Source organism: Lepisma saccharinum, chromosome 1 (genome assembly GCF_977018435.1).
Source record: "Lepisma saccharinum chromosome 1, izLepSacc3.1, whole genome shotgun sequence".
NCBI classification, from domain to species: Eukaryota; Metazoa; Arthropoda; class Insecta; order Zygentoma; family Lepismatidae; genus Lepisma; species Lepisma saccharinum.
In genome coordinates, this window is record NC_139229.1 from 150,362,405 (window position 1) to 150,385,358 (window position 22,954).

A 22,954-nucleotide genomic window follows, 5' to 3' on the forward strand; every position below is an offset into this window, starting at 1 on the left:
TTTCGAAGATATTTCCGGGAATTTGAATCCGCAACTCCCTTACTGTGTGGTGTCGAAAAGTGCCCGGGGTCAGCGCTAAACGCGTTGAGCTTGCACACTGCGATCCGAGTTCCACATTTTAACCGCAAGGTGTCAGCAGGGTAGCCAGGACCGGCATGCGTGGCTGCCAGATCTTTTGACAGTCGCCTTGCCGCTCGGAACGAGTCAAGTTTAGCGGCGATTATACGAAAACACGGTTCGGGTCACGTGGTGTACGCCTTGCGTAGTTCAAGTTCTTCCACGTGAAGAAGTCGTCACAAGAATTAAAAACAAAAGTGCGTGTTTGTTTACATGTAAAAGTGTGTGCATTTCACAACTTGCTTACAGAGCCTCGCACTCAATAACTTTTTTTTTTCTTTTTGGTACTGGAAGACCGCGAGTGAGTGTGTTTTGTTTCTCGGATAATGGTCTGACGTAACAATTGACAATCGAGATGCGTCTGGAGGCGTGGACGGCCCTGCTTTGGCTCTCGTCTGCTTTCGTTGTGGTTCTAGGAGAAACAGGTCAGTTGGTGATGCGTGTATAACAGCTGTTTGTGTTTATGTCTGGCTCGACTGGGAGTGAGGGAAGGTCAAGCTGGAAGGGCAATCGTCCTGAGCGCCTATGTTGCAGGGCGCCGAATTTCAAACTGTAGCTATTACTTGCAGCCATGGTAATATTCAAAGCGGTAGAAAGAGATGTCAAAGAAAACCATTACTTTCAGAATAATTAATAGTGTGATGCACATGCATCCCGGTTTGAGGGGGCGCCCCCTCCAAATTCCGCAAGCGGGGCAGAGTAACTTATTTGTACTCTGAGAAAGCAATTTCTTTGTTAAATGACTAGTGAACTATGGTATGCTTTCTTTCTGCGTGTTCTTATTTAGTGAATAGCAATTATTGAGTACACAATAATTTTCCCTAGAAAGGGGGATTTTCAAACACTCTTGCCCACGCAGACTTACTTCAAAATCGCCGGCCCCCGTGGCGGAGTGGTTAGCATATCGTGCTACGACGCGAGGGGCCTGGGTTCGAATCCCGGCCTGGGCATGGATGTTTGCGAGTGTCCATTCGTAAATATCATCACTCATCCCCATCTTCGCAAATTAGCCAAAAGTGGCACAAGTGCGAAGTAAAATAAGGCAAATTAAGAAATTACTTAGAAATCTGCGTCTCAAATATCCAAGGATATGTAAGGAGCATTGCCTTTTCGTAAAGGGCACTCAAATGTGGTGTGGTGGTGTTGGTTTCACCTACGACACGAGTGGGGGCGTTACATTTAACATACTCCTAAATATCGTGGGAAAATTCAGACTAATAAAAGCACTACTTTATTATTTTTTTTCTTGGAGGGGGAGGGGCTGGTTCAGTGGGACTCCCGCTCCGCTCCCCCCTTAGTTAGAGTGCTGGGTTTGTAGTAAAATCACCGGTTGTTGTAGGTTCGATCCTTACCATCGTCAACAAGTAATGTTTTCACTGGAAGACATTTAGTTATAGACATTGGCAAGTGATAGTATCCAGTTAAGGTTTCGATGATTCCTCTCGCATGAAACTAACGTTGGCTGTGTCTTTTTGGTCCTTACATTTGCTAATCTCTGAGTCACTTTTGATTGATTTTAGTGTTTGACCTATTAATGTGAAAGAGATAAAGAATTCAATGTTTATTTTTTTTTTTAAATTAGATCCAGTCAACAAATAGTAAAGTTCCTGATTAGTATTTTATGTATATTATTATAAGTATGTATAAATCATCCTTGATTAGCACACCGCCTACGACGCCAGGTATCCCGGGTTAGAATCTCGACCTGGGCATGGACGTTATTTTCTGAGTGTCCCTTCATCAATTTTATCATATCATCTTCATCTTCGCGATTAGCCAAAGTGGTGGAAATGCGAAATAAAATTAACAAAATCAATAAATCTTCTGTGGTAGCGTTAGTGTTGCCCACGGGACGAGACGGGACAGGCTTTTAAAAATTCGAGACGAGACGAGATTGATCATGTGTCCCTTTGACAAACGAATATTTTCGAGACGAGACAGCATTTCACAGCATTTCCACGAGACGAGACAGGCCAAAGTCTCGTTTCGTGGGCAACACTAGGTAGCGTTAATTCAAAGCTGTATGATCCCATTTAAATCCTTGCCTTTTTATAATTTCGGCAGAAATAAATAACCCGCGATTATACAACAAATGCTAAACATGTATATTTTCATTATTTTATTTTAGTCCTTGATAAGTCTTTTGGGGACCCCCTAAATACGTCCTTGCCTTGACCACCTGATAAAACTTGAGAACGAAACAGACTTATGTAGAATAGAGACTGGAGCGAGACTTTGCTATCATATTTTTTTTAAAAATCACATAACCCAAATGTACTTTACTAGACCCCTTCTTCAGACATAGCAAGCTGATATCTACCCGATTATTTACAAGTAAGTCATATATTTTATTTATAATAATTGCTAAGTCAATCAAGTAATGCTAATTGTGAACCTCTGATGTGGTTGTACGGCATATTCAGAATAGAAGTTCCAAACAGAAAAACTTAATTAAGAAAAGTTTTTTTTTTTTTAAGTATTAATTACCTCTTTTAAACTGTGAACGTTTGTGCAGTGACATCCACTATATGTTTATACTATAGGATTTCAAGAACGAGAGGAATGTTCATAAACCGAGACGAGATAAAGATAGTGACAAGTCTCGTCTCGATGGCATCATCCCCAGTGAACCTGGGGAATCGGAATAATTTCTAGTAAGCTTTCGATTTTTTCGACACGGAAGTACAGAAATGTATTTTCAACGAAGGTAGAAAACTCTTTAATTTCATAATAATGGAGAATAGGACGTGTTCCTAGCATGTGCCAGCTCCATACAGAGGGGCATCAGGCATCGTCTGTTTTGAGCAAAGTTTTGGTACTCAAGAATATTAAATGCATATTATGCGAAACGGACGAGTGGTTATTAGACCCCATCTAATTGGAAATCAGTGGAAACATGAACCTCAAGAAACGGAAACAAGAACATACGGTAAATCTAACAATGCATTTTTTTTATCCGTGTAGAATTCATTCACATCTGGTAGTAATTGCAAGAAGGAAAGGAAGAGGAAGGAGGAGATGCGTTTCTCTAACTAAAAAAACTGCTGATCCACAAAACCTTCACAGAAAGAATTGTGAATTGCTGGCATTTTTACATTGGCCTAGTGGCCGGCCACATTCCAAGACCTTTTTTTCACTGGCGGATTATCGAACTCTAGTAGAGGGAGGATGTAGGATTTCTGACTCTTATTGTAGCCCCAAGGGCATCACCCCCTCTGATTTGACTGAATGGGGGAAGTACAGAGGGGCGATCACCCTGTGACCGCATCTAAACATAAACGCCTGATGGGCACTGGCTTATAAAAACGTCCTGTGACTCGTACGAGTGAAGGTCCTTAACCTAACCCCCCGCCAACCATAATGAAATGTATCCGGACATTTGAGATCACATTATTGTTAACTGAAAAGTCCCACGGACAATTGTGACCAAATCATATTGATTTAAATGTACAAGGAAAGTTGCGACCACTTCATTATAAGATGAAATGTTCCACTGACAATTGCGACTACATCATATTAAGGTGAAGTGTCCAATTGCGACCACTGACAATTGGAGAAATACCTATTTAATGGAAATTGATTGCAACCCCTATTTTAAATGTGAATTGATACAGTTATAATATATATATTATTAGGGCACAAGAACTTATGCACGTTAAATTTGCTTGTTTAATGCATACGAACCTGAAGTACGCACGCAGTGGAAGATTCAGGCCTTAAAGGTCTACTTATTTGCTATGAGGCAGCTATGCTATACGAATGTACAGACACAACACTGTTCCAGTTGATGCGAGCTTATTTACATAATGTGCAACAAGCACTTCGACACTACATAAATCTAGTTTGTTAGATAAACTCGCTGAAAGAAAAACATCGTCTTTTATCACTTGGCCAGTTTGATGGAACCGAACTAATAATGAACTAAATTGGTCTCTTGCCTTTTTAAAATTTAACCAAAAGAACAACGATTCACTGTTACATCACTTCTCCACGTAGTATGTAAGAGAAAGTTCATGAACTAAATATAATTATGTGCGTGAGTGCAAGTTGGCAACTTAAAAACATTATGGAATGTACTTAGCCTACTCCTGCATATCGTGGTTGCTCGGACACCTTAACAACGTGTCTACCTGGAGGAAATATGACTTCCTCTCCCCGGGTCAGAACCCAAAATGCTCGGAGGCTTCCTTCTTACGTCATTGCGTAACTGATTTTATTGACCTCTGGTGGCAATAATAAACATGATTCCATCAAACTGCCACAAATGAAAGCGAGATAAACAAAATGACAGTTCCGCACGCACTACGGTCCACAAACTCCCAAGTTTGTTGTGTAGGTTGTAAAATAGCATGTCCAAATAGGACATCATATCATTCAGTTTTGATATCGTTAAGTAAACGTTCTTACGTGCAGGTGCCTCCCGATGGCGTGGTGGTAATGCGGTCGTCTTTTTATCAGCGGGTTCCAGGTTCGATCCCTGATGGAGGCAAATCGCACAGTGGTTCGGATTTCTGCTTAAACTATACCTCTGTATCGATTAGCCTATGTGTTGACTTAGAAAGATGATTTGCACTTACTTGGGGACGGATTACGACGCTATGTAATTGGGGGTGGATATTCCCAGTTTGTTTCCACACAAGGTCAGAAAAAAAGCATTTTCCGTGAAGTTGTCGCAATTGTCCCCAATTTGCCTTAGTCGTTGTTGTTCTAGTTTCAAATTAAAAATAGTAGACGTCGAGAGAGGAGTGGGGTCCAACTGGCCCGTTGACGTCCTCTGGAATTTGGCATCGTTCATTTAAAGTCACAAAAAAACAGAAAGTTAATTATTTTTATTGTTAGTAACAGAAATAAAGTCCAGTTAGTATTTGAACAGAATAATCAAATTAAATAAAAACTGCTGTAGAGTGAAAATATTTAGTTCAAGATACAGGTACCAGGTTATGCTGTCATATGGTACAATAATGACAAGAATAAACTGTTCCACGCAGTGTCTGTAATTGGGGAGGGCGTGGGAGGGGGCAGTTTCCCCCACTTTTTGTGTAAAATGTCCTTGACGTTCAGTTGGCATCCAATCACCGCTCTTGATCCACAGCTTTCCAAATTCCAAAAATTAAGAGTTTTATGTAAGCGATCACACAACATACATTTTATGTCTAAAGTTACCACCTAACTTTTGTGTCTAAAAGTTAGCAACAACTATGCATTTCAGTATACTAATTGTATGAAATGTAAAGAAAAATAATTAAACAGAGTTGTGCTGTGTTGTCGATCTGGTGGAACGAGTAGAAAAGTATTCCAAAGGTTGATGATGATGATTAATAATAAATTTGGAATAATACCCATGATGATGATGATGATGATGATGATAATAATTTTCTGGTCAAGTTTTATAGCTTGACCTCTGAGCCTAAAGAAATTTCTGGCAACGCCCATAATCGAAAACAAAATCGAGAAGTAAAATATCGAACTGGCCGTGAGGATTATAAGGGCGAAAATGCATCTCCTTTATCTTGTTGTTTACTACTCTGTAACTGGTTGTCAGTCCTAAGTTCACTCTTTCTCAGCGGCGCGTGCCGTCAAGCAACTAGCTTTTAGTTGCGAATTGTTCAGTATAATTTACTATGCTCAGAGACTTTTTCGACTATAAACTTCATTTTTCAACACACGGGTTTTCCGATTCGCCCTTTCTTCCCAGAGCTCCTGATTTCTTTATAAACAGTATAAACCTTGTTACGTGGTGATCTCTGAAATTAGCAGATAGACTATACATATGCTCTGTCTCAGGTATCTCTGGAGCAAGGCCGCGCATAGCATCAGAGAAGGGGAGGAAATCGAGTGGTCAGAGCGAAGCAGTACACGCTACTGGGAAGGCTGGTAACTGCAGTCGCTCCCCCTCCACGCAATCCCATTCCCTCTCACGTGTTCATTGGTGTAGCCGTCTCGCGTCATTACTTGCGCAGAGGCTTGTTTTCGCTCGCCTGCTCCAGATATAGCCTGTATGTTTCTTGCAAAAAATCAAATGAGCATAATTAATTTGAACTAAATAAGAAGATAGTTGCAAAAGTTATGATATTGAAAACAGCTCCTCTCCCTTTCCCATATCTTGATCGATTGTTATTGATTTGTTTTATTTTACCTCGAATTTTTGCCACTTTTGGCTAATCGCGAAGATGAGGATGAGTGATGATATGATGAAATTGATGAACAACCAAGCACAGGCCGGGATTCGAACCCGGGACAGCTGTCGTCCTGGTGCGGTGTGCTAACCACTCCGCCACGGAGGGCGGCATATATCTTGATCGAGCCGTTCCTTCAAGCGGGGAATATTTTGAGTTTTATCTTTTCGAGATTCAATGAAGTCAATATTTAAATGTCATCAGAAAGCTACACCTTCAGTTACTATATAGCACTCTGAAGTTAACATCTGCTGAGTCGCTTGATTCCATTTTACTTCGACTGGCGACTTCGTCTGAACGAAGACGAGCTTGTAAATGAGCAGGATTCATATCGCCTGAGTTGATCCTTATCCAGTTTCGTTGCCATCTGATACATCCGACTGTGAAGAATTCCAATGATATTTTTTTAAAAAAAACCTACACTTTTGATGCAATTCCATACCTTACTAGGATTATCCGGAAGTCTGAGAAACTAAAAGGTGCATCTCTCCACTGGGAGAAGGTTTGGTGTCATGAGGACAGACATTCCAAATTTAGTCAGGACAGATCTTTCTCTTTAGTCCGTCTCCCAACATTTTTCTACTGCAGTCAGGACTTGAAAATATTCCGATTTTTATGATAATATGTAGATATTTGCCTTTTTTGCTATAAGATACCTGTTGATACGGATCGTTAATTTAGTAAATTTATATAACTGTTTATATTTTATTAATAAGCTATATTTAACAACTACTTCCAATATTTATTAGTTTGATCGTGTGAGAGAAAACTCAAAAATGAATTAGTAGCTTATTAAGAAATTTAAACTCCCTATTTGGTTTTGTTTCTTACCTCAAGTGTAGACTGATGCAGTGTCTTGAACGAAAGCTTCGTAATTTCTGAATTTGTGGATTGTTTACTAACACAGATTATCACAGATGGGTGATGAATCTCAGTTAATCACGATAGTTCATGGTGCTTTAAACAATTCCAGGGGGAGAGGCGTCACTTGTTACGAAGCAAAGGAGTATTATGTATTTAAAAAGTCCCCCAAGCAATAAAATTAGCAACAACAGCGGGGACCTAGGAAGAGGGGGGATTCCCCCTCATCTTCCTTTAAATACATCCATGGAATTATCTATTTTTAGTTTATATATACCGTACACTCTCGCACAGAACTTATTCATTCATTTCGAACCTAACAGATTTGTCCATGAATTTCCCCTTATTTCAGTGTATATACATTATTGTTTTACCTAAATAGATCTTTGCATGAAACAAAAATATAAACCTGCTCCTTTACAATCTAATTTTACAGGAATGGCGCAGTGGTAGCGTCGCCACCTTGTAATCAAGGAGTCCCGGGTTCGATACTCAGTGGAGGCACATAGTAGTTCGAATCCCACTTTAAACTATAAGTCCAGTCCCGATTAGCCTTACTGTGCAAAAGTGGACTTAAATCACCAACTCAATCAATCTAATTTTACACTTTCCTAATAAATAGGTTAACAAACTACGTTCACGTCTCTTGTATTCGTAATTCCAATTTTCCATAAATATTTAGAAATGCTTGCGTCATCTTCGTTGTTTGCTTTAAAACGAATTTTCTTTTTTGTAATGTATGTAATTCCCTTGCCTGGAATCGACAACAATCATATGATATTTTCTTTAATTTGCTCGAGTTCGATTGAAATTGAGCGTTCATTCTTCATATTTTTTAAACAATCTGAAACGATAATTACCAATACTGCACTTTCTAGCGAAAACCACTACAATAATGTTGACTTATCTACATGTAAGAATTTTTGTCCACGTATCAGTTGTCGCACACTCATTATTGAGGGAGACGCGCCTCCTGGTCCCCCGCTGACAATGCCCGTAGGAGAGAAGCCGTAAAATAGAGCTACAAATTTGACTCCGTATCATTCCTTGAACCACCTCACCTCTGTTGGCACAGAGGGGGCTGGGAACCCCCACTGGTTACGACTATGATGGTACACGACACTTTTATGTCAGTTTGCACATAATCTGTGCCCGGAGTGGGAATTGCTATGGAGAATGCTTGGTCAGGTCTGGAAATGCACGTAAAGTGCACAGTCACATCCACTGGCGTACGCAGAGGAGATCACTGATGGGGCTAGAGCCCTTACCGAAATTTTGAGAAAATCAGCTTTTGAAATGAAATCAGTAAAGAACTTGGGGAAGAAACCAAAGTGATAACAGAAAACCCGCCTTAAAATTACCTCCGATTACATTTTTTTCTCTATGAACTACATTTAAGACGAAGGTTAAAAATGGTAATTTGAAATATTTTATAGTGTATTCCACCCCCTCCCCCTAGAACGCAGTTGTGTAATATCCACCTTTACAATACCAGACTCCTCCGAAAATAAAATCCTGCATACGCAACTGGTCACAATGATGCAGTTTGGGAAAGTGTGCTTCACGCGGATTATCGTGGCTGGGGAAAGCCCCCCCCCCCCCCCACGCCTCATACAAACTTAAAATAAAACCAAATATCACTTCACTGGCTGTCCTGCAAAACAAGACACTTTTATGCCAACAACTTTCAAACTTTCTTCTCTTTTTTGTTTCAAAGAAGAAGATGAAGTAAGACGAGGAGAGAAAAATGATTTAAAGTTGTTTGTTCACGCGCGACTTCGATGTGCATGTAGTCTTCTTTCTTTCCTTTTTTTTGTTTTACCGCTGTTTGAAAATAGAAACACAGAAGGAAAGAAAAAAAATGGTCCCCGAAACGTGTTTCGACTGTTTCGTAAATGGCAAGTAAGGGACGTGTGCCAGTTTGGGGGGTCGTGAAGTTTGTCCCGAGATACCAGTTCGACCTTGGACATGCTTCCAACTCTGTACGTCTTCTGTGCCCAAGGTATGCACCCCTCCCCCAACCCCTTTACACGTCATAGGCTTCAGTGGTGCCAGCCTTAGAACGTAACTTGTACTACTCGTATTCATCAGAGTGGCTAACTCTGTAGCCTTGTGATCAAGGAGTTGCGGGTTTCTGGAGGCACATTGCGGCTGTGGTTTGGATCCAACTTTAAACTGTAGCTCCGGTCCCAATTGGCTCTTCTGAGATTTCAGACCGAAGAGACAAGCGCTAGGCGACACGTAGATTTCACACCGAGGCGACAACCGACACGGCCCCCTTCAGTCTATGGAAGAATTCACACCAATGCAACAAGCTGAAAGCGACAGTCGACACTAGCCCATTCAATCTAAAGCCAAGCATTCACCGCGCATGCGCGAACAAGAGCACGAGGCGACATGATACACGGTATTGACAAAACGCGCCAGTCAGAGTGACACGCAGGCTACAAGCGACACGTACAGCTTGTCATGTCGCTTCTTTTCAAATGGTTCAGTTGATTACTGAAGTTTCGCTTCCAAGCGACACGTATCGCTTGTCGCTTAAGGTAATAGAACCCAAGCTCGTGCGGCCTGTGATGCTCTACGGTGTGAAACGTTGATGCTGATTGGCTCGTTCCCAAGCATCATGTGCCGCTTGTCGCTTCGATCTGAAATCTCCATAAAGCAATACCATTCACCACTACTGCGCGAACAACAGAGCGAGGCGACACGATGTGCTGTATTGAGAAAGTGGCCCAGTCTGACTGAACGCAAGCGATACGTGCAGCTTATCGTGCCGCTTCGGTTAGAAAATTTGCATTTATTCCATGAGGTTAAGTTTCAAGAGACACGTGTCGCTTCTCAGCTTTCGGACGGAATCAACGGCCGACACGCGACATGCGACATGAGACACTCGGGTTTCACACCGAGGCGCTAAGCGAATAGCGACGAGGATCACTTCAGGCTAAATTAAAACATTCATCCCGCAGACGACAGACCGAGCCGACACGATGGGACATTATTCGGAAAACGGACCAGTCCGAGCGACACGTGCAGTTTATCATGTCGCTTCGGTTCGAAAGTTACATTTATGTCTGAAGGTTAATTTTTAAGAGACACGTGTCGCTTGTCACTTCGGTTTGAAACATCCCTTAAACATTTTTTTCGTCAACCCAGGGTGCCTCAGCGGTTAGGATATGTGTACGAGTTCGGTCCAGTGGCGGCGACAGACTTTCTGGTGCTGGTAAACACGAGAGAGCTGTCAAAGATATAGGTGGGCCGAATCTTCAAATAAAAATGTATTTTTATATTTACATTCTCGTTACCGAATCGAAACAAGAAAGTATTCCATTATATTTACATTATGACAGGGTTGGCCAAGGCACGTAGCCAGGGGGAGGGCTAAGGGGGCTGAAGCCCTTTCCGAAATCCTACACATATCTAATTTAAATGTTATTTTTATTGTTGATAACATAAATAAAGAGTTATAACCACAGTAAAAACTGCATTACATCAAAAAGTACGGACTGAGAGCGAAACGAGCCTTGCTAGAGACGCGAGGATTAAGAGCGGGGGGGGGGGGGTTAACGCGAACGGAATAAAAGCGTTCCTTGCTAAATTCCTTCAGGCCCATAACAAAACATTATCCTTCCACCTTAGTTTTGTTTCCCTACGTTCTACGTCCCCGATCACTCTTATATGGTCGTATGAAAATAAATGTAATAAAGAAATTCTCAATTCAAACACAAAATGGTTTAAATTTAAGCAATGACCCCGATGAAATCCAAAACACAATAATTCTTCGAGTAATCTAATCGATAGTTCGTCCATCGACGACTACAACCACCAATAAACATTCATTGAACTGGACAGGCGGCAACGAAAACACAAAGTCACCCGGCCTTCACTAGAGGTCGTTAATCCGGATGCTAGTGATACATTTCAAATACGTACGAAGGATCTAATTTTGGATTGTGCTTGCAATGAATGCTCGATTTTCGGTGAAGGACAATAGTGGCAGCAATTTGCAGGTTTCGTGATGTTGGTTGCCATGTACCCTAAACCTACAGGCACTCTTGATGACAACTTTGTACATAATGAAAGTAACAACAAGTGTATTGGACGTGATATACCTGTTTTTCAGCTCATTTTTTCGAATTGGCTAGTTGTGAATAATTTCAATCCTCTGTCAAAAATATGTCATTATCCTGATAGTAATGTTTAAAGAGAACAGCAGAAGCTTCAACAGCGACTTCCACAACAGCAGAACCTTGAGCAGGGGAATCGTCAACTGCAGAATTTTGAGGAGGGACGTCGTCAACCCCAGAATTATGAGGAGGGACGTCGTCAACTGTAGAACCTTGAGGAGTACGTCGTCAACTGTAGAACCTTGAGGAGTACGTCGTCAACTGTAGAACCCTGAGGAAGTACGTCGTCAACTGTAGAACCCTGAGGAAGTACGTCGTCAACTGTAGAACCCTGAGGAAGTACGTCGTCAACTGTAGAACCCTGAGGAAGTACGTCGTCAACTTTAGAACCCTGAGGAAGTACGTCGTCAACTGTAGAACCCTGAGGAAGTACGTCGTCAACTGTAGAACCCTAAGGGGGTACGTCGTCAACTGTAGAACCCTGAGGAAGTACGTCGTCAACTGTAGAACCCTAAGGGGGTACGTCGTCAACTGTAGAACCCTGAGGAAGTACGTCGTCAACTGTAGAACCCTGAGGAAGTACGTCGTCAACTGTAGAACCCTGAGGAAGTACGTCGTCAACTGTAGAACCCTGAGGAAGTACGTCGTCAACTGTAGAACCCTGAGGAAGTACGTCGTCAACTGTAGAACCCTGAAGAAGTACGTCGTCAACTGTAAAACCCTGAGGGGGTACGTCGTCAACTGTAAAACCCTGAGGGGATACGTCGTAAATTGTAGAATCTAGAGAAGGGGCGCCGTCGAACTGCAAAATCTTCAAGAGAAACAAAATCAACAATGGCTTCGTCAATAGCAGAAGCAGCCATCTCTTACTGTTCTGAGACTCCGCCAACAATGAATTTCCAAATACGGTTCTGGCGTACTGGAAGCCATCATGTTGCCCGAGATAAATTTCCATCAAATGTTATAAATGTTATGAACCCAAATTAGAGCTGCAGACAATGGGAACATGATGAAAAGACCGTTTCATTCAAACCCTGTGGATCGGCTGCTCCTCCACGTCGCATTTGGCTTGGATCATTGAACTTGGGAAGAGCCTGGAATATCATCGTGGCTGGCAGAAAAAAGAGGAGAGACTCGTTTGTTGAATGAATTCGCTGTTATTGCCAGACGCCATATTTTTTTCCCCTTTTCGTTTCGTGGCATTGGTGGTGGTTAAAATTAGATGTGTTTGTCTGACGGTCTGAACATGGATCTCGTTGTTTGGATCAGGCGCTGATCTGGCACGGGCGATTGGAACCACGTGGTGGGAGGCATTTGGAGTAATTAACTAATTGCATCCAGTCAAGGGTAGCGTAAATGGGCACAATATACCATGAATTCCGTAGAAATCCGAATTACTTTGTGTAAAGCTCTTTTCACTGAGTAAACACTTTTAAAATTCACAATGTTATTAAAAGGGTGAAAGGTGACTTTTCGAAGTAACGAAAGTTTGGAAAATTACGAATGGAACGTGATAATGTTTACATATCTGGCTAATTTAAAATGCGATTTGCAAAATTTTCGGAGATACTCGTATGTCCATGTATGTTCTATTCTGTTTCGGAGCTTTTAAATGCAAGAGTAAAAAAAATAAAAAAAAATAAATAAAAAAAAAAAAAAAATGGTTAAGTCCCTGCGCAGGGCAACATGCCCTGAAAGCATGTGCGGGACGTCGAGGTAAGGGCCCCACATGTTCAAATCTACGGCAGGTGTGGAAGTGTTGTGATCAGCACCAAGCTCCGGCCTCCTTTACCCTCTCCCCCACAGAGACGCATGAATTGGAGGTTGATCCATGCTGGAAAAATTCTCCTCGGAATTTACTCACCAACTGGAATCGAACCCCGGTCTCTCGTATCGCAGTCAGACGTGCTATCACCGGGACCACCGCTGTCCTGTGCAAGTTATATAAGATAGCTTGCATACAAGGACGTATTTAGGGAGGTCCAAGGGGTCCGGACCCCCCCCCCCCCCCCCCGAAAGATTTATCAAGTACTTAAATTAAATAATGAAAAATATATTCGTTTAGCCGTTGTTATATAATTTCCTCTGAACTTATTGGAAGACAAGGATTATATTGGGATCATACGGCTTTGAGGGACAGGAAGGACGTATTTAGGAGGGGTCCAGACCCGCCGAAAGACTTACCAAGTACAAAAATTTAGTAATGAAAATATTAGCATTTGTTGCATAATCGATGGTTATTAATTTCCTCTGAACTTTTTTTAAATCAGAAACTTAGTTTTCTCCAACTACATGTATTTTTATTATAATTAATTGAAACTAAGCAGTGTCACGCACTGGAGATAGATTTGAATAATTTTGATAATCTATTTCTTGATTTTCATTTGGCATCATTTTTTTATATTTGATAAATATTCAATTATTCATCTATTTGACATTAATTCCATTGCCAGAGCACTTGTTTTTATGTAAATTATTCCGATCTTAACTGAAGGTAAGCTACGTAATGAATTTGCGATGTTATATCTCTATTTTTATAGCTACAGTCTGTTTACCTAATTGTGTAATAATAATATAATATTAATTTATGTATTGTAATTAGTATGAATTTCATTTAATATAATTGTTTTAATTTAAACATTATTATTGTTATTATTATAATTATTATTATTCCTGAGACACTTGGTTCGGATCCCCCCCCCCCGGAAACATATTTCTTGATACGTGCCTGCTTGCATATACTGCTCATATTCATGTATCATAAGTTTCTCCCGAAAGAAAACACCAACAACGATCTGGGGCAGAAAACTTTGAATCAGTCTGGGGAAACAAGGCACATTGCTCCATACTGTTTAAATTACAAGAAAGAGCACTTCTAATTGTGGCAGGGGGCAATGGGAAATATTCGTCCAGAAATCTCTTCCGTAACTTCCGCTTGCTGACATTACCATGTTTGTATATCTATGGATGTCTGGTATACATCAAACAAAATATTAGTACTTTTGAAACCAATGAAGATATCCATAGCATGAACACGAGAAATAAAGATAAAATTCGAATGAAGACATGCCATGCCGTCTTACTCTCTACAAGATGGGACCTAAAAACTCAGCACTTGACCTGTATAACAAGTTGTCCAGAGAGTTAAGACACGAACGAAAAGTGGAAAGGTTTGAAAATACTAAAATCTAAACCATGCTAATTAAACATTCATTTTACAGCATACAAGAATATACAGAGGAAACACTCATCTTTTGAATGCATACAGACATATTTATTGGACAGAGTGTGAAGGACTCAAGGTCTTGTGTATGTGTAGTCAGAATAAATGTTAAAAGGTATGGTTAGGTTAGTTACCATACATGCAGAGTTTGTTGTTGCACATCAAACTGAAATTGTCAAGTATAATATCTTTATATGCAAGGGTTATGATACACCAATATATATGTTTTGTGAATGTCCATTCATCCATTTCATCACTCATCCCCATCTTCGCAAATTAGCCAAGAGGCACAAAACGCGAAGTAAAATAAACTAAATCAACCAATCAATGAAAACCAATATATATATATATATATATATATATATATATATATATATATATATATATATATATATATATATATATATGTGTGTGTGTGTGTGTATCTTGTGTTTAAATTACCAAACTTTATTATCGTGTATTTCTATTTGACATGTCCTATACTAGAAATGTAACTACTTGTAGTTCTTGGATGCAAATAAATAATATCATCATATGAACATTCTCCAAAATGGAATCATCCTTCTGCATCACCATGTCCGTCTCCATGTGCAATAGAATAGTGCAGGTTTGCTAAAACAGTGTTTCTGGAAGTACTGGAACACCCTCCCTGCAACACAGATTTGAGACCTTGCGATTTTTACATTTCCACTTCGAGAGAGATACCGCTTTGCAACGGACTTGGGGTGAAAATATTATAAAAAATCCTAGAATGAGACGCCGTGAAGATAGAAATGTTTAAAAAGAGAGGAGATTCACGGGAAAAGAGAGAGAGAGAGAGAGAGAGAGAAAAGAAGTGAAAAAGGGAGAGGGAGAGAGAAATCAGAGAACCAAAGGAAACGAGAGAGCCTTGAAATCAAGGTTGTTAAAGGCCCAGATATACATAAATTCTAGTGGGGCTCTTTTGGGATCCGTAACAGGTCTGGAATCTTTTTCTCGCACGATTTAAATTCGGTATAAGTTGCGTATTGTTCATTTCAATACGAAGCTTGGACCCTATTCAAAATGATTCGAAAAAAAAAAGATGTTCTTGGACCGTATTTAAATTGATCCGGAAAATTGGTTCCGGGACCTAATTGAAATACTTTACAGATAAGAAGGTTCTTTTTGGTCCAGAACCCATTTACACTTGATTTTCTTCCCTGGACCGGAATTGAATATATTTAAAATTCCTGGACCATTAAGAACCCTGCTTGAATCAAGTTAGAGAGCGCGAGAGACATTAAGGGAAAAATGAATCAATTAAAAGTATGAGCAGAGACAGACGGAGGAGAAATATAAAGCAGCAACAGAGAATATGAGAAAGCAAAACAGAAAGCGGAAAAAAATGGTGGTAAAATAAGTTTATAACAAGGAAAAAAGCGTAAGAAATAAGAGATTACAGAACCGAGAAAGGAAGACTAAAATTTAGAAAGAGGAGAAAACAGAGGCGGAGATGATAGGAAGACGAAAAGGGTAAGAGTACTGTAAAGTATGTTTACTTATTCCAGGAGGTGTCAAATTACCCCTTTTGACCCGCCCGTAACCTAAAATTGTTTTCGAAACATCGCAACATTCGCTTAACGGAAGAAGAACCACAAAAATTTCACTGTATCATTATTTGGGACGAAATATCCTAATATCAAGGCCTGACCAAATATTTGTATGAAAGGCGCCAAATAACTGCCTAAGGTTACTTTTACGACAAGGGATTCGTCACGAGGTGGAGTGAGAGAGAGGCCTCACAACATCGAAAACAACCATTCCGCTTGTATATTAGACCTTTTCGGAAGGGTTAATAAATGCAAAAGCAAGACATCCCCCCGACGCACTTTTGAAGCCGTGAAAGGGGGTGAAACTGTGACTGCTGCAATTTTATTATACACTGACAACCCCTCCCCCTTCCCCGGCAGACAGTCTGCTAGGGCGCTTTTATTAGTTTAGCGAAGGGAATTCCTCCAGTTTCCGTGTGGAAGGAGGAGGAAAAACGGAGAAACAGTTCCAGCGAAACTCCATAACGAAATGTTAAGACATCCGGAAGTATGGAAAGTTCCATGGACTGTCGGAGACTCCTTTTTCTTCTCCAGAAGAAAGGGTTTGGAGTTTCCGAGAGAAGCGCACCCTGTCTTTATTCCTCAAGAAAACCCGGACGATGTGTCTTCCAGAGGCGGAACCTCAGAATGACAACATCCAAGAGTGGCAGGGAATGTTGATGGGTAGCAGATGTCACTTGTAAGAAACTTGAGCTTCTCCTCCCATCTCACCCCCTTCGAGGTGGTGCAGCAGAACTTCAGCCTTCGTGCTCCCCACGAATTCGGATGGCCTAGACTTGAGACTTTGGAAATGGCGAAGGAGCCAAAGAAGAGTTGGGCAGCTACATCTCAGTACAGCCAAAGTCCAGGAAATCAATGGACAGTGGCGTCTCCAAATGGGATGGTGAGATTTCTCCTTCCTTTCAGCCAGCATTCCTAAAAAGATAAGAATATCAAAGGGAGAAAAAAATGACGAAATTGAGGGATGACTATATGGACGTCCGCAGGTTTTTTCCATGGAGGAGCAAGCAAGATATTTTTTTCCTGGCGGGGAGGGGGTAAACAATGCATATTTCTTCCCATAGTGTTCCCTCTTAACTTAAATCTGAAGAAGTGTTTTTTTATCAGGTTCTGCAACACCCTTCCAATAATTAACATAAGTACTGTGACTGAAATGAAATATATGTGTGTAATATTTAACTTTATGGTAACATCTATTTTCCAGGGGGGCGTGCCCCCCTTGCCCACCCTTCAGGATGCCCATGGATAACAAGTAAGAAAAGGAAGCCATAATCTTCTTACGAAAAGGAAACCTTGCGCGCACCACTGTCAGGGGATGCACTTTCAAAGCAGTGGCATGACCAGGATTTACGAAAATGGGGGGCGGAAGTTATGTATAATTTTCTTTAGTAGTCAGCCCTCATTTAGCCATGTTTTCCCGCCTTTGGCGCTCATTTTTTTTAAGGAATACTGAGCCAAAATGGGGTTATGACCCCCACAAACCTCCCTTCTGGGAACGCCACTGTTTCAAAGCGACACGCGATAATCAAATAGACTACGTCAACTTTGGCGAAGTGTCCCTCCAACCCAGGGAAATGCATCCGAATTGGCAAAGTCTGAGCATGCTCCTCAAAACCAAAGAAAACGTGTACCAGAAATGATGAAAATCAAGGAAATACCCGTCCAAAACCTGGGAAATGTATCAGTCCAGGCGTAGTCAAGGAAGTGCCCCTCCAAAGCCATAGAAACGTATGCCAGAACTGTCATAGTCATCGAAATACCCCTCCAAGCCATGGGAACATGTCAGAACTAAGGATGGCCAAATCCGAGTATCTGTCATCCGGATTTTTTGGATATTCCTAGTCAGAGCAGGCAAAGTCCGGGACATGTCCATGTCGCACATGGATCCATGAGCTAAAGACCCGTGTAAAGCCCTCGGGAGTGACGAAACGTCCACAACAAAAACATGAAACCCCAAAACGTAGTAATAATTCTCGCGCGTGAGTGTGTGTGTGTATTTGTGTGTAAGAGAGACAAGGATTTTTTTTCCAGCACTCTTCCATACAAATCTTTATTTTTTGATACAAATTCTTTGTTATAATAATAAGGAATTGTATCAAAGAGTTGTTTTACTTCATTTTTCCCTCGTTAGACAGTAACCTGCCATGGCTTTACCTGTTACTTGTTCCGTTACTGCAACAGGTGAATAAGATGCAAAAACATAATATGCTAACAATACGGTTCATTCGAAATAACACATCTTAGAATAACTACTATTCAATTTCTTGGAGAAAGCGACTTTGTGTCCACCCTGTATATAGATATATATGTAGAATACAGATTTGTTCGTTGGCCTAGACCATCAGAACTATCTCTATTTAAATATGGTTACCCTCTTAGACTAGCCACAGCCACTACCGGCATCGAGAGGACTGCCAAGGTCTATCCTCTTTCTCAAGCAACGAAAAAATGCAAACCTCGCTACTCAATAGAATCCCTCATACAGGAGATTCGAAAACAGCCAATAAACTACTTCTTTTTCACCCCTCCGGGTTTTTGAAAGGACAAGTTTTTAAACTACCCGCTTTCTGAGGTTACATTAGAAACTGAAAAACAAATATTACCTTCACCAACCCATGAAAATAATATTAATGAACATATACCAACTTTTAATAAAGAAAAGGATCATATACTGGTTCTACCATCACAAAGTTGAGAAAATAAATTTCTTGTCTCTCTCAAACTCCTTGCAGAAGTATACAAACACGTCCAATTTTCTTCTCCATTAATCGAAAGTGGCAGAAAAGCGTAGTAATATGAAACAAAACGGTCAATCAAGCAACTATCTTTGTAAATTGAAATACTAAATAAATTTCTCAATTGTGGATTGGAAGCTGTCCAAATGTCGAAGCTTGCATAGTAATTTGCAAAAACATAAAATGTGTGATGACATTTTCTCCATTATTCCCAGGACTAAATCAGATTAGTTTTTCGCTTACTTTGCATGAGAGTGGGCGAATTTGTAGGGTTATATTATTATTAGAGTGGGTTTAAAACGTTAAGGAACTTTCATTACGAAACTGGATATGTGGTCAGCTCTTTACGTAACACTTCTAATCCTCAAGATTTTGGCGATTTTGTTACTGTGATAGAAAAGAGGTCAACAAAGAAAGCTAATTTTCTACAGTATTGCTATACTCTGTTCCGGGTATCTCTGGAGCAAGCGAACGAAAACAAGTTTCTGTGCAAGTAGTGACGCCAGACGGCTCCACCGATGAACACGTGAGAGGGAATGGGATTGCGTGGAGGGGGAAGCGACTGCGGTTACCAGCCTTTGCAGCTCCGCCCACTCAATTCCCCTCTTCTCTGTTGCTATGCGTGCCCTTTCTCCAGAGATACCCGAGACAGAGAATATTTTCAATATATTTAAAGGGGATTGAGCCCCAAACCACCTCACCCGGTACATCTTTGAAATAACCAAACTTGCAGAAATGCAATGAATAATTAATGTTAAATTAACCATGTGCTGAAACCAACATTTCTTCGCGTATTCTTCTTTCTGACTGTATTGTTGTATCTCTTGTACTGTACACCCAAACACTAACCATAAGTTGTGTTCTGGGAGAAGTCATTTGCACACCAGAGGCCGTTGGAGTATGAACAAGAACTTAATCCTGAAAATTTTCTGGAGAAGAGATCTTCCTCCCAGAGGACCAGTTAACTCCTACCTCTCCCGCACTTAAAATGAGATGATCTCCTCCTACGGATGCTGCCTCCAAGTACAGTTTTGGGATAAACTTGAAAACAAGCAGAAGAACTTCGCCCGAGATTAGGCTCATGGCACTTGGATAAATCGTTGGCAATTTCGTGGCCGTTTCTTTGCACGACCAAGAGAGGAGATGCTTCCTCGGTTATGGTTAAAAAAACAACAACACAGGAAGCGACGGCGTGGAAGTGACAAGCGGGTTGCGGCAAAGGAGACAATCGAGTGTTGAGTGAGAGAAAGGACAATTGCTTTTTCTTTCTCTCCGCTTGTTATCCGTCTCTGTTTTGTGTTCCTGGTTTTTGGTGTTATTTTCTTCCGTTCCTCTTCCAGTCTTTCTCCGGAACTAGGAAACTGTAAGCAAAAGTTTCCTTCTTGGCAAACTTTTGTTGATATTTGTGGTCCATTGTCTCTTCCATGAGAGAGAGTGGAGACGGGAGAGGGGGGGGGGGATGAGTAGCGGAAGTGTTAGCTGGTGCCATGTCGGTTGCTTCCTTTCCAATGCACTTATAATAAAAGTAAGCGCGTTAGTTGTTAGTCCTAACGCTCTTGTCTTGGAGCTCAAAAAATTTCTGTATTTACTCTAGCCTCTAGAGAGGGGTGTAAGGAGTGAGTGACCTTTCTGAAGGTACCCAAATATCAACCTCTCTTCTACGTAGTACACTCTAAACTAACGAGGCTCTGGCGTCTGGACTCACAGCCAGTACAATCCTCTGCGGGGCATTTAAGATACACGTCCATGGGCTGTGCGTATCAAGCAATATTAATACCCCGCCTTAAGCTTATATACCCATTGATCATACATTTAGAAACATATATACATATGACAATGTACATGTACATATGACAATATGTCCAAGGGTCCCGGGTTCGAATCCCGGTCGGGCTTGGTTGTTTGTGAATGTCCATTCATTAATTTCATCATTTCATTACTCATCCCCATCTTCGCAAATTAGCCAAGAGGCACATAACGCGAAGTAAAATAAACTAAATCAAATCAAAATCAAATCAAATCAAAATCTTGTTCGCTATCACTACCTTCACACCGCCCGGCCTATCTATGCTTGCACCACTGATCCATAGGCCGTATCACATTCGCTAACCCCTTGCAGCCTATTTTTGCGCTCCCTCCAAATTATGTGTACATATGAGCTCAGGGCTTTTTATGTTCCCTTCCGTTATATCTCTCCTCTCCTCCATAGATACCGCGTGGATGGTTCGCTATTTGCGTTGTTTGAGGGCCGCAGACCAAACGTATTCAACCAGGATGTGATCCCTCGTCTTCTCTTCGCCGCATAGTGTGCAGATGGCACGAATGTACAGTCTTAGAAAAAAATACCTGGGCCACGGGACGTAGAATTTCGTAACGTCTTAAAGCCTGTTGTTTATGCAACCCAAATAACAAAATATTCGCTTAAGTTTGCCTGGTGATTCTGAGTTCTCGGGAAGGATTGAGTTTTGATAGCATGAGTCACATGACTCGTGCCCCAGCCACAACAAACAGCTGGGTGCTACGATGCCTCCAGAAGAAAATTTCAGGAACTGGTTTCTTGACAAGAGCTACTCGTAAGGAAATATTATTCTTTCAAGTGATATTAGAGTCATTGTCAAGAAGCTTCGCTGAAATGATGGTTCTCGTCACAGACCACATGCCACACGTTAATTGTTTAAGTCCAGTTCATGCACTGGACCTACAGATTAAAATGGGATCCGAACCAAATGCCTCTCTATTTGGTATTGAATTCGGAAGCCTTTCATTACATGGCGAAGACGTTACCACTACGACATCAGAGAGGCAATGGAACCCCTTGAGAAAGAGATAAGCGGAAATTGCTACGTGACAAATCATATTTGCCCGTAAATTTTAAAAATAAGACAATATTTTGTACTGACAGTTTCGAACCGTGGGAGAGGTATATATTTTTTTGTACCATCGTCCATTTCACGAGTTTATAATTCTTCCTCACCGACACGAGTAACGCGAGTGGTAGAAGAAAAGCGAAGTAAAATGACTGAAACAGAAATAAAAGGAAAAAGCGAAATAAATTTTATTCATAATATTCTGCAGTCACTTGAGTTGTATTCACGGGATGCTATCTTTAAAGAAATCCGTGGTCTCTTCCTTGTCTTTTTCGCTTTCTTTGTGCTCTTGCTTCCCCCGTCACGATTGGTCTAAAACTAATTAATACGACATTAATTAAACAATCCAAACAACGAAACAATGCACAATCAACTGCACAAAACAACATTCCAAATGTTTTCGAATCGGAAAACAATTGAGATGCTGTAAAATGACTTAAGATGCAGTAATAAAGTGGGAATTCGGTACCGTATAGAATTAAATCGGTAGAGATGTTCGATTTGATTGGATGTTTGTTATTTAGATTTGCTATTCTTTCACTTTTGGCAAATAGCGACGATGAAGATGAGTGATGCTATGATGAAATTGATGAAGGGACACTTACCAAGGACACCCACGCCCAAGTCGAGATTCTAACCAGGGACCCATGGCATCGTAGCGCGCTGTGCTAACCACTCCTCCATGGAGTGGACATTATACCATATGTTGTGTGCTCAATTGGGATCAATCAATGGAATGAATAGGCATATTATATGATTAATAAATTCATATCATAATACCACGTCATATTATTCGGCACGAAGTAACATCAGAGACATTCAATCTTGCATTTTTGCCTTTCAACTAATTCTTTGAATTCAGGTTAATCACAACAATAAGATAAATTATGAAGCAAATGATAGTGAATGTGGGATATTATTACGAATTACCTGACAGAAACAACATTAAGCAGGCTCGGTGGTCAAGGTCATTAAGTGATTGACATTCGATATCGTCGTCAAAGTTCCCGGGTTTGAGTACCGTCCTTGTCGGGGGTGTTTGACTATTTCGTCATCAATTTCATGTAATGGTCACTCGTCCTTATCGTCGCGATCATCGAACAGGGAATAAAAATTATAAAAATAAATACGATGGTTGTTGAGTTGGTGTTTTTTAAGTCCACTTTATGCACAGTAAGGCTAATCGGGACTGGAGCTACAGTTTCAAGTGGGATCCGAACCACTTGTGCCTCCACCAGGTATCGAACCCGGGACCCCTTGATTACAAGGCGACGACG

The 22,954-nt window shown here is 40.9% G+C and overlaps 1 protein-coding gene across 1 annotated transcript in view; it reads left to right on the top strand.

Moving 5' to 3' along the window:
* Positions 1-221: 221 nt before the first annotated feature.
* LOC146002502 (chondroitin sulfate proteoglycan 4-like) overlaps positions 222-22,954 on the top strand; it is a 549,973-nt gene continuing 527,240 nt past the window's right edge. The window contains exon 1 of the mRNA XM_083140394.1: positions 222-542. Coding sequence (XP_082996520.1) covers positions 473-542 — 70 coding nt within the window. The 5' untranslated portion in view covers positions 222-472. The remainder of the gene's footprint in view (positions 543-22,954) is intronic.